This window comes from Centruroides vittatus, unplaced genomic scaffold (genome assembly GCF_030686945.1).
Source record: "Centruroides vittatus isolate TY-2023 unplaced genomic scaffold, ASM3068694v2 contig_345, whole genome shotgun sequence".
Lineage (NCBI taxonomy): Eukaryota > Metazoa > Arthropoda > Arachnida > Scorpiones > Buthidae > Centruroides > Centruroides vittatus.
This window is the reverse complement of record NW_027122170.1, coordinates 1526336-1538629: the sequence shown is the minus strand read 5'-3', so window position 1 is coordinate 1538629 and position 12294 is coordinate 1526336. Positions and strand designations below refer to the sequence as shown.

General features: G+C 37.7%; 1 protein-coding gene across 3 annotated transcripts in view; it reads left to right on the top strand.

The window, feature by feature from the left end:
• The window catches only part of LOC136974202 (uncharacterized), a 33120-nt gene extending 20952 nt beyond the window's left edge, over window positions 1-12168 (top strand). For 2 of the 3 annotated variants that reach the window (XM_067269019.1, XM_067269021.1), the window contains 4 exons: window positions 7019-7151; window positions 9600-9668; window positions 11717-11911; window positions 11990-12168. In XM_067269019.1, the coding sequence (XP_067125120.1) occupies window positions 7019-7151; window positions 9600-9668; window positions 11717-11911; window positions 11990-12031 (439 nt within the window). In that variant the 3' untranslated portion in view covers window positions 12032-12168. The remainder of the gene's footprint in view (window positions 1-7018; window positions 7152-9599; window positions 9669-11716; window positions 11912-11989) is intronic. The other variant, XM_067269020.1, reaches the window with a different exon arrangement.
• Window positions 12169-12294: the final 126 nt, after the last annotated feature.

Here is a 12294-nt window from a genome sequence, read left to right as displayed (position 1 = left end):
CTTTCATTTTAGGAACAGATAAAATTAAAAAGATAAAGGGGCAGATCAGTGGAGCAGAGAGATTAGGAAAATACCATTATGCCTTTCTTGAACTCTTAAAGATACCATCAGTACTTCTTTGATAAATAACTTAGTGTAGATGATAACAGAAATATACAGGGTGCATAGTAAAGTCCTTACACATTCACCAAGTAACAGATGAATGTGACTTATAGTAAAGTAAATGTGTTATGAGACAACATCAGTAGCAGCACCCTTAATGGTTAAATTCATAAGTTAGCACTCTCATCTTAAAAACAATCTATGGTATGGAAAAAAGTCAGTTACATAATTGTAGAGCATGACTGATTTAGTGTAAGTTCGCCGAAATGGGGGAGTTTTTATTTCCAACCGTCGGGATGGCTAAGGGCTATACACATGTGGGTGGCGGTTTTCAGGAGGCAGAAAAGACAAGTTTTTCACAAAGAAACCGTTTATTTAGGAGGTAATGCTTACACAATCAAGTCGATGTTAGCAAGTCCGAAGTTTGGTTTTCTAGTCTTTACGGGTTCTTTTCTCTTTTCTTGTCCAACACAGGCGGGGCCCCGGGGCGACGTCGAGTCGATGTTCGATATCGAGAAGAAGCACAGAAATTATCGAAAACAAACCACGATCACAACAGATGCATTCTACAGAGGGCTCTCCTTTGTCCTTGACATCGGAGGCTTTATAATTTTCTCGGGATCGAATCATCGTTAATTGGCTAACTCTTTTCCTTCTCGCTTCCCAATTGGTATCCCACCTGTCTCCAGGTGTAAATGGAGCTTCGGTAGGTCGCAGGAAAGGTCGGCAAGAGAAGGTTTATTTGACACCGTCTTTTAGACTATGATCGCGTTTAATCGTTGACTATGACACCTACGCTCATTTTGATATTTTTTTTCTTTCTAGTTTCGTTTTGCTTTCTAAACTGCATCTTAAACTTTTAATAATTTTCTTTCTAAATTTACTTTACCTAAAATTTTGTTTTTCCCGTTACTCTTTATGAGCGTCGACGTCAAAGTCCGGTGTCGCCGACTCGACACTTATAAAAGTTATAATCTTAGGGTTTGACCTAACAAACTTGTACATATCCCTTTTGGGGGGCTATTTCCGGGCCTCACATTAGTACAAAAGGACACCCTGCATAAGTGAACACACAGGGAAAGCATGAAACTGTCATGTGCATATCAAGCAAGACAGTAGAATGTTTATTTCTCCTGTGTTAATTTATAATGTGCATATTTCTCATTTTCCGATATTTTGTGCTACATTCATTACTGTGTGCTGTGTAATCACTCACACCCATCAGCATATAAGGACCTTACTATGCACCCCGACATAAGTGTTTGTGTGTTGTTTGGTCAAACTTATGCTAAAAGTTAGTTTCATTTTTGACACAGAGCACCAGTAGGGGAAACCGGGGTTAGTTGTGACAGTTTTTACTTAAAATTTTTTAATGAAAATTTGACTTAGCATAGAAATCTGTAAGTCTGCTGACAGGTTAAGCATTCTCTTAGCTATATATTCCACATTTTTGTACTTTTCTATGAAGTTATTAACATTCTGAAATATTCAGTTTTCTGAAGAGTGCGACATTGTAACAATGTACCCCTTAGTGGGGCAAGTTGTTACATTTACTTTTTTCATACCAACAAAACAGATTAATTGAAAATCTGAAAGTAAACATGACGTAAAGTTTAAGGAATATTTATTTTTAAAAACTTTCACAATGAAACACAGTTATACATATATATATAGTAAGAGAAAAAAGCAATGCACCAATTCAGCACATATTTCTTAAAACAAAATGTGCTCTTACAAAGCATAATGATCTTATTAATCAGAGTCCATTGATATATCAGAAACACAGTGAATACAAGCATAGTAAAAATCAGTTCCAGCGCAGCGCTCGTGTGCCCACTTTTTACACTAGGTGCATTGGATCCACTTTTCCCCAGAACTACTAAGAGAGAATGGTTTAAAACAAATCAAACAAAGACAATCTTCGTCATCGTTTTCTGTACTACTACTGATTTCAAGTTTCTTTTTTAAGTTCTTCTTCATGGGTCTTCTGTCTTTGTTGAATGATGTCTCCTTTTTATGTCCTTTCTTCTCATTCTTTTTCATTATTTTTTCATATTCTTTTTGAAGCTGTTCTTTCACCGGAGTATCAGTTAATATTGACGATTTCCCCTTCTTCCTGCAGCTCATAGTTTTTCTAGCTTCTGCCTTTGGGTATGGTCTTATATCTTCGGGAGATATGGGGCATTCTTTATAGGCTCCACTGGTGGAAGGACCTTGTTCTTCATGGACATTAGTTCGCCCATCGGCACTGCTGGTATCTTTGGTATAGTCCTTAATGGCTATATTTCGCGGTCCCCGATGTGGATTATCTGGTGGTACAGGTCTGTCAGTAACAGCCGACGTTAGGAAATCTTCATCCGAGAAAATGCTGCGGTCGAATGGCCATATTCCGGTTTTGCGAAACCCAGATGTTATATTTTTTGGTGTTAAGGCATTAGTTAAAGCTTCTTTGGCAATTCCCGGAATGTCATAGATTGATATTGGAATACCAGGATGGGAGTTCGTGAAGTCGGTGCATGCCGCGTAGTAAAATTTTTTGAATGGTCCGTATATACTCACATCTAGAGGTTGCCTACAATGTGAAGTGTGAGGTGGAAATGACAGCAGGTAGATTCTGTTTGCTTTGCAAAAGTCAAGAACTGGTAATGACATATGAGAAATATGGTTATCAAGAATGACTAAAACTGGCAAATTGACTGATGATGATACATGCTTGTGGAAATGTTCCATAAACTGCAAAAAAATTGGTCCAGTCATCCATCCGCTGGGATGAGCAGCACCAATGCAACCTGTTGGACCCTGGGCGATGAAATGCTGCTTAAAGTGGGCACGTGGAAATATGAAGAGGGGAGGTACAGAATTGCCTATAGCATTTACTGCTACTTCAATCGTCAAAGTAGTTCCCTTTTCTGCGGACGTTGTTCTTCCTACTTGTTTTTTACCCTTCTCAGCTATGATTTTATTTGGTTTTTGAACTGTAGTTGCACCTGTTTCATCCACATTCCAAACCTGGTGCCCTTCAAATCGATGACGTTGAAGAACATCTTGCAAATTGTCATAAAACTGTCCAACATAGTGAACATTAAAGCTTGTTGTCCTAGATAAACTCGTGGCCTCAGGAGTTCGAAGGGATAATTTGGGATGCCTTTTTAAGAATCCCGAAAGCCAGTCTTCTGTAGCTCGTTTTGTTTCGTCCCAATTTTTCGGATAGCTAACTTTACAGGCAACACCATATTCGTACGCAAGCATCCTTACATCAGGGGAAGATAAACCATAGTAAATTCTACTTGAATGAACAATATATTCTTCGAGTTTTGATTCTTGTTCATCTGAAAAAACTTGCCTGTGCCTAGTGTACCCAACCTAGTTGACAGATGGTGCAGAATTATCGTTATTTTTCCCCACTCTTTTGATGTAGCGTTGGAGAGTCATAAAATTAATTTTATAAATATCAGCTGCTTTTCTAAGTGATAACTTCTTTTCTTCTACATCCTTTGCTGCAGCTTCGTAGATACTCACGTCTGTAGAACCTCTAGTGGTTTTCCTTTTATGTGTTCGTGGCATTTTCTGAAATACAATAAAAAATATAAGCAAACAAATACATGGGGTAAGTTGTTACAATGTAACAACATGCCCCAATCGTTTTGTGACAACTTGCCCCGATTCCGCCATTTTGATTAAATGGCGAAATACTCTTGAGCATTTCAAGATATTTATGCAATTACAACAAAATATTACACTATCGTATACTGTTAATAAGCATGTTAAACATTGGAAACCTACCACGCAATCCTGTATTCAAAAGTAGATGGGGATCACAATACAAAAAAAATTACTTTTAGTTTGGAAAATGATACAAATGAAGATATCACAACTCTATCAGCTTATCCTACCGCCAAATTTCACGTAGCGTTAGAATGACGTAAGTGTCAAATGCCACGTTAATTAGCAAGTGCTGCCTCTTGCGTGTGCTCAGAAAACTTAAAATAACAACTAACCCCGGTCTCCCCTACTATGAAAAGAAAAATTTACTAACATTTCCATCTATATAAAAATAAACATTAGGTAAAAACGATATAGAACAAAACAACTGAAACAAAAATCGAATGCTTTTTTACACGTTCCAATCGATTATGTAAATATAATACATTGTGTTTAAAATTTATATATTATGTTCGGGATATAATTTCAAAATATGTATATTATTTAAATGATTAACGAATAAAAAATCAATTAATTTTACATTAATTATTATGACATAAATAACAAATATAATTTAAATTATCATTAATGCGAATTTGTATCGGCACGATCTAGTTAAAAAACGGAGTGCCCGTTTTCTCGAAATTAATAGCGACTCCCTCTTTAAGCACTCGATAGATTTCACCGCCTCCGGGTATTTACGGCGTGCTCCGAAACCCCGCGTAACAATTTTACATCCTGCAGTTCAGACCGTACGTCGTCATTACCCGCACCAGTCGCTAATGCCATAGTCGACAGTTTCTTTCTTATAGAATATCGATGCTTCTTCGTCCTCGTGTCCGGACCTCTCGCCGTTGCTCTAATGCGTAATAACGAGCAGTCGATTTGGTCATCGGAAATAGGTACCGTGTAAATCCCTCGAGAGTAGGAGTCACTTATAGTGTTTTTATCATTTCTGACGAGTGAAAAAATTGTCAGAGTGCATCAATATATTAAGTGTACCTTAGTAGTCCCGGTGATTTCTCTCTATATATATATTAGAAAGTGTTGCATTATATGTGATAACTTTCATTTGTTCCTCCTATGGAATAGTTCTGTTCTCCTTATTTAGATATTGTTTCACGAGAGATTTGATCAAAGAGGATGTGTATCCATGTTTTGTTGCCAGGGACTCGATCCGAGACAATTCGTTTTTGTTTTCACTCTCCTCCTAACAATGCCCAGTTATATTCCCAGTTTTGGAGAGGTACCGAAGATGGCTTTGCCTGCCAAGTCCTATCGTAAATCTGTTTATTTTTGACTTTACTTCACACAGAATATATACTTCTATCTTTAATTCGTCATATATTCTTTTCAATTTTTCAATCTAAAAATATTCCGAATATGTATTTTTGTTGCAGTATGAAATTTTTATGTTAATTATATTTTATCAGTACACCGAATAAAAATATCAATCTCAGTAAAAATTATTTTTTATTAGTTATGCAACGAATATTCGGTATTCGGCCGAATACCTAAAAACAGGAGTAAGAAATAACAAAAACGCGGTAACTTTTATTAATGCCGAACGTACTGTACATTTCGAGTTGGAGAAAGCGCGATTTTTTGCTTATTTATCTAAAAGATCAAAGGAAACGTAATATAACTAAGTTATTTTTTAGGAGATGAAAGAAAGGTAACGAATCAAATGAAAACTGCCTACTTATTATGTAGTTTAGTCGTCTACAGTATATACTCGTATATAAAAGAACGAGTCCCGAGAGGATAATTAACGCCGAGCCGAAACTACCGGTGCTAGAAACTTAAAAATTTGAGGGTGTGTTCCTTTTGTAAAGTTTAGGCGCGCTAAGAAAAGATTATACGAAATTCGACCCTAAAGGGGGGGGGGAAGGGTAAAAAATTTGTAGGAAAACTTTTACTGCCTGGGCGCATTAGATGGAAATCGGAAATTGGGTCGTAAAATGTGAAAAAATAATAATTAACGATCCGTAAAGCGTTTTTACGAAACCGTCCCTTATTATAAACTTGAAAATTAAATTAAATAATTTTGTACAACGAAACAAAAAGTTATCATAACTGAAGTTATTAATAAGTGGTAGGTTACGGTGCAGAAAAATCAACTTTTCCGCATTTGTGGGAAGTTTTCGTACGTGCGTTAATCGAGCCGAATATTCGGTATTCGGCCGAGGCCGAATATACTATTCGTTGCAAGATTATTTTTTATACTTTCAGATATTCTGTCTTGTTTTTTTTTAAAGAATTAAATTTTCGAAAATGCTTACTACAAACCAACAGGAGAGACAACGTACAAAATAATTTGTACGTATCAATAAAAATGCCTTAACATTTTATGTATTTTTATGTATAAAATAATAACGGATAAACAAAAAGAAAATATACAATCTACATCGACGTCACACCAGAATCCAGTTTTGCATTTTCTCACGCTAGAGGCATTAAGAATCCTTAGACGTTACTCGCCAACAATTGACAGTTGCGAAGACGGTGTTTTCGAGGCATTCGTGACGGTCGAAAAAGAAAGTCGAGACGGTTAAGTGCTCGAAACAAACAACGCTAAACGAATTTTTCGGTTTTTCGTCTACGGAGTAATTGTAAATGGAGGACACGACGTATCGTAAGTCTATACTACTGTATAACGCACTACTGGATTTTCCTAACTAGTTTTGTGGTTTTTTTTTCCAACTTCGGTTTAGTCGTCACATCCGATAACTCGACACACTTTCGCTTCCTCTTAGGGTGTCGACCGTATATATATTTTTGGATAAAAATTACAACAGCTTTTTCATCTGGCGAGATGAAAAAGCTGTTGTAATTTTTCGGGATTTTGATCCCGTCCTGTCGATTTTTTCAAAAGTATTAAATTGTAGCCGCGTGCCAAAGTAAGCGATGCACCTTTAACGGTAAGGGTGGAGAAACGCTAACGTTTTTCGAACTCGTTAACGGGCCGTCCGAAATAAGGAATAAAGCGGATCGTTAACATTGACGTTTCGTCGATCTTATCCATCGTTAAAGACGAATCGCTCGCTTCGTTAAATTAATTACGGTAGCTAGTTCGACTCGGCGTAACTATACGCCGGACAGACCCGTTTAACGCTACTAAAATGTATTATTATTTACTCTTAAATGTAAATAAAATTTTAAGATAATTTACTCTCGTATCGAATTATTTAGTTATTTTTTTAATGTGTTTTAGAGGAGGAGTTCTGGCCGGAATTCATCTTACGCCGTTATTTAAAGGACGGGTTCCGAAGAATATCGTCGAAGAATTTCAATATTCTCCCGTCGAAGACGTTATAAGGAAAAATGTGAAGAATTTAAGATTTCTTGTAATTAATATTTACGATTAAACGTAAATTTTTAAATATTTCATTACTTTTAAAATTATCTTCGTATAATAAATTATAATCTACGGTCTTCCAAAATGTTAATATGAAAAACGAACTCTCTTTGGAAGACACGCCGGCGGGCAAAATATCGATAACGGACTTGCCAAAAAAGTCTCGAATAAGGGTAAAACAATATTACAGAATTACTTATTGCCACGTCGCAACGCCCGGCCGCAATTTTTTATCATATTTTAATTTAAATAAAATCTACGCTCGGATCGAATCAAAATATAAATTATTTAAATTTTTTAAACGCGAGATGGCGCGAATAACGTACGTCTTAGAAGGTATAGCGATGTATTATTAATTGCGGTTTATCCTAAGAATCCGTTCTATATCGAATTTATCGCTCTATATAGTAAGGTAAAAACTTTTAATGGAAATCACTCGTCCGGCTTCCGGTCCGGACCAGACGGGAGGTCTCGTAGTAAATTGGGTGAGCTTTCTATATCCGGTCTCGACTTTGGTCTAACGGTAAGAACGTAGTCCGTCACCGGCAAATGGATTCCAAAATCGACGGGCGCCTCGACCGACGAACGGACGAACTGTCCGTCTCCGTCCTTCCGCGTCCTTCTATCGTCTTTCCTCGCATTTGGGGTCTTTCCCCTTTATTCTTACGCGCAAATTTTGCAAACTTATTCGGGGAGCTAGCTACTAGGCCAATCTCCGATTTTAGGAAAAATTTCGACCGGTAGCTTTTGCCGGAAGATGCGTCGCTTACAAAGGAAATCTCGTAAACTTCCTCCGTTACATTTTTCGTCTCGGGCTTAATTCATTTTTCTTCCGTCGGAGCGAATATTAAATTATTAAATTGCCAAAATTACAAAAATGCTAGCCCGGGTTCTCGCCTCGGTCCGCAATTTTAAAATCGCGGCCGACGAAGCTAAACTTTGCAAAAAGACGAACCGCGGAACCGAGTTCGTAAGCGTCGTATCGATCTCGATTTAGACGAGAAATTTGAATATCGTAAACGATAAATTCCGAATTCCCTTTAACTCTGGTAGAAACGATTTATGCGATACAAAATGAAAAACGACACACTTTCGGGACTAGCGCAATAACGTAATAAGTGTGCTTATTTTTAATGTATTCTAATTAATTTTATTATATATTCCACTCTTTCCGTATATTAATTTCAATTTTCGATAAGCTTTTTGTACTTTATTGTACGGTACGTCGAGTCGTTCGGTGGCACGGACGACGAACGGTTTATTTCGGTTAAGAAATGGTTTTTGCACCCGGTCGATACCCTCGGCATCCGGAAGTACTCCGACGGATGTTTCGTTACGCGTGTTAAACGCTCGCGCGTTTTTGCGTAAGGCGGCTTCGATTTTCGACTCGTTTTTGCCGGGTTCGGGTTTGCGAGAGGAGTCGCGGGTTTGTAGAAACGGAAAAATACGGAACCTCGCACTTATCGAGTATAACGTCTTTTCGTCGGAAAGTTTGTTTCGCAGTTATCGAAACGAAAGACGATGCGTTTTAAAATCCTTTTTAAATTTGGTTTCTAAGTTTTTTTTTTTTTTTTTTTTTTTTCTGCAGAGTCTTAAGGTTCCGCGGAAAACGGTCCTAGAGCCACCGCACTAAACCATCGTTTCCGCTCCGATATATTCGGAAAATGTCCGATTTCCGCTATACGCGACGTTTTACATTTACGTTTGTCGGGAGGTAGTTTTCGTAATAAGGCGGATTATCGGCCGTGGGGGCCAAAAGCGGAGCCGCGCGGTACGGCCGGCCGGGTAAAAAGTTTTCCTAAAATCTGCCACGCCGTCGTTGGCGGAATGTCCGGGTCCCTCGAACCCGTTAGAATCGATTAGTTTTTCGGAGGTGCACGCGCGCAATTCCGCGTACGTTCGATCGAAACCCGGGGTCGGCCACCACTCTCGCCGACGCGCGAACGTGGCATTTTCCAGAAACGATTATACCGTCGTCGAATAGAGTTAGCCAAAGGTTCCTCTCGACGCCTCGAACGAAAGTGCCGTCGAGCTAACGTAACGGATTTTGTTTGGCAAAATGCCGTTTCGCCGCCGTTTCGCGAAAATTACGTCCCGGCGGGCACCGACTAAATTACCCGCCTTAATGTATTTTCTATTACGTAACGTATTAACGTTACGCAATAGCTTTCTCGTTTCGTAAATGCGTTTATTTAGACAAAAATTTTTAAATCTAATTCTTAAAATGCAAATTTTTTTTAAAGAATTATTAGACGTAAATACTTTTTTTTAAATTAAAATTTGCATAATTAATATTCCGAAACTAACTATTTTTGTTTTTTTTAAGAAGGAAAACTAATTTGATATTCGAAACCGGTTTTAAATTTGGAAATCCAAAATATACGAATAAATTGTAAGCGTGTGCTAAAATTTTAAATGGATAATTTTTATATTTTAGGAATTGGCCAGTTTGGAAGTCACCGTGTGGGACGGAAGATTCGCTAGCGAAGATTGTCCTCCTTTACCGGTATATACGTTTTAATTTGCCATTCTCGTCACCGGTCGCCTTAATTACTAACTGTTTTTACCTTAAACGAGGGCGCGTTTAATTACGCCAGTATACGCGACGGAAAAACGACTACCGTATATAGACTTATCTCTGTAATACCACGAGTCGGGTTCCGATCCACCGCCGTAAAGCGAAACGCGGCTTTTTTTCGTTGTCTAGCGCTTATAGAAGTCTAAAAGAATAATGCAAAAGTCAAAATAATAGAGAAGTAAAACCCGCAAATTCCCTTAAGAGGCGGACGATGGTCAAAAATGATAAAGATAAATATAATCGAAAAGTGCCGAATTAGCCCAGCGCCGTAAAACGAAGCGCCTAAAGTAAAGTACGGCCTTAATTAAAATTTCGAACGTACAAATGTCGTTATAAAAACGAAATTATTCGTTAACCGAATGGGGAAAAATAACGGTAAATTACGATGGTTGGAATCGCTCTAGCATCGGAGGTGGACCCGGTATTCGCTAAGTAGGAGAATAAAATCCGTTCTGTCGGGAATACGCGTTACGGTAACGCTTTCGACGGTCGGCGTGGAAAAGCGTAAAAAACGACCGCCGTTAACTAGATTTAAATCGCGCCACCTATTTATAGAATAAATAATTATCGTAAAACGAAGGAATCTTAAAAATATTCTAAAGCTATTCGTAATTTCTAAGTTAGCTCGTCTTACCAGAATATTAAAACGGTTCCGGAAAACCGAAGCTTTTAATCCGTCGTCCGACGGTTACAATTTATTATTTTGCTAGTTAAGTAATCGAAAAAACTCGTTCTAAATACAAAAATAAATATAAATTTACAAATTTTACCGACCAACGGCGGTCGTAGCTTTCTTTTACGTCCTACCGCGCGGCGTAGTCCGCGCGGCTCCGGTGCCGAAAAACACCCACCCACCCGCCTTTTCCGTTTTTTATAGCTATAGATTCGTAATTTATTTCGATATTTTATAAATATTTCGCCGTAGGTTTTAAAATATAAATTAACTGGCGTACGCCGTTTATTAAATTACCCGAAACGTCTATCGATAAACTTTAGGATATAAAAAAATGTACCGTTTTACTTTATTTGTATCTTTCGATCGAAATCGTACCTTTCGTCTCTAGATTTTGCGTAATAAATAAATAATTTTTAATTAATTTTGCAAATTATTCGCGAAAAACTCGTCGATACAATTCGGATCTCCGGCAATTACGGTATTGGGAGAGAATACCGTTTAAGAGATTCCGACTTCCGGAACGAAACCTATTACGGAGTTTTCGCTTAATTCGATGGAATTTTTATAATGCAAAACAGGAAAATTTTCGTATCCGAAGTTAATTGGTTTCGCTAGTTTTTCTGTTCCGTTTCGTATTCGACCACGCGGTTCCTTAAATTATAATAGAAAAGTCAAAAGCGTGCCGTTTTACTCCGACGTAATATTTCTTCCGAAACTACAAAAAGAAATTTCGAAATGTACTGTACGTTGTCTACTTTTCTATACGGGCTCCCTCTTTGCCTACGCCGGTAAACTTTTATTCGTAAAAGTAAGACCGTTTCCGTTCCGGATTTTAGAATTTTTATTTTTAATAATTTCTTTATTTGGCATAAATTTACATTTGTACAATTACGGGAACGCTAATAGTTAGAATAGATAAGCGTTACGATTCGTTAACTATTTACGCGTTTAACCGTTACGACGGACGCGCGACCGATAGCGCCAATTCGAAATTATAAAATTGTATTTCTTCTAAGACGATACGCGGGGACGCGTTCCGAGAAATACTTTGCCCAGCAAACATTTTATGTTATAGTCCGTACGTAACGCGACGATAAGTATTTACGTATCTAAACGAGGAAAATGTAAGGGCGACCGCCAATTTTTCCGCTCCGTCCGCGGTTAAGTAGCGCTCGGCGGTGCGGATCTTTTCGACTTTCTTTTCTTTATTTATAATCTCGCCCGTCCCGACGACTCTCCGATTAACGAGAGGACGTCGCGCGAGTCTTTCTAAAGTTTTTTGTCTTTTTCTTTTTCGAAGGTTATAAAATCGTATTTGAGACTGACGCCGCATCCTCAGAAATATCTGAAAGCCAGGGTGCAGTGCGGAGGACCGCCGGTGCAGCAGTTGTTATTAGAATCTCTACCTTCTACCGTACGCGAAGATTCCAGACAATTCGAAGAACATAAATCTAAATTCGAAGTATTAGTTCGAGAGAAATTTAATATATTAATGGTAATATCTCTATATTTTTTACGAAATTATTAAAATTTTGTCGCGTAAATAATCTTTTTTATTTTGAAAATATTCTAGAATAATGCGTTGAAAGAAGCCGGATTTTCTCCTTTAATATAATGCCAATTGTATTTATAAAGCACCGCGCGATCGTCGCTAATTTTGTCTGTACGGAATTAATATATTTTGTGCGGATGGAAAATAATAAATAAATTCACGAACAATCGCGATAATTATAAAATGCGGTAATAAAGAAATTGCGTGTTTCGACTTTTATTATTCGAAAGAACGCCGTACGTAAATTCTAAACCTTTTTATCGGTGCCGTTCGATATCAAATAACGAAAAGTAGCGAAGTAACGTAGTACGCGTCTTATATTAGTT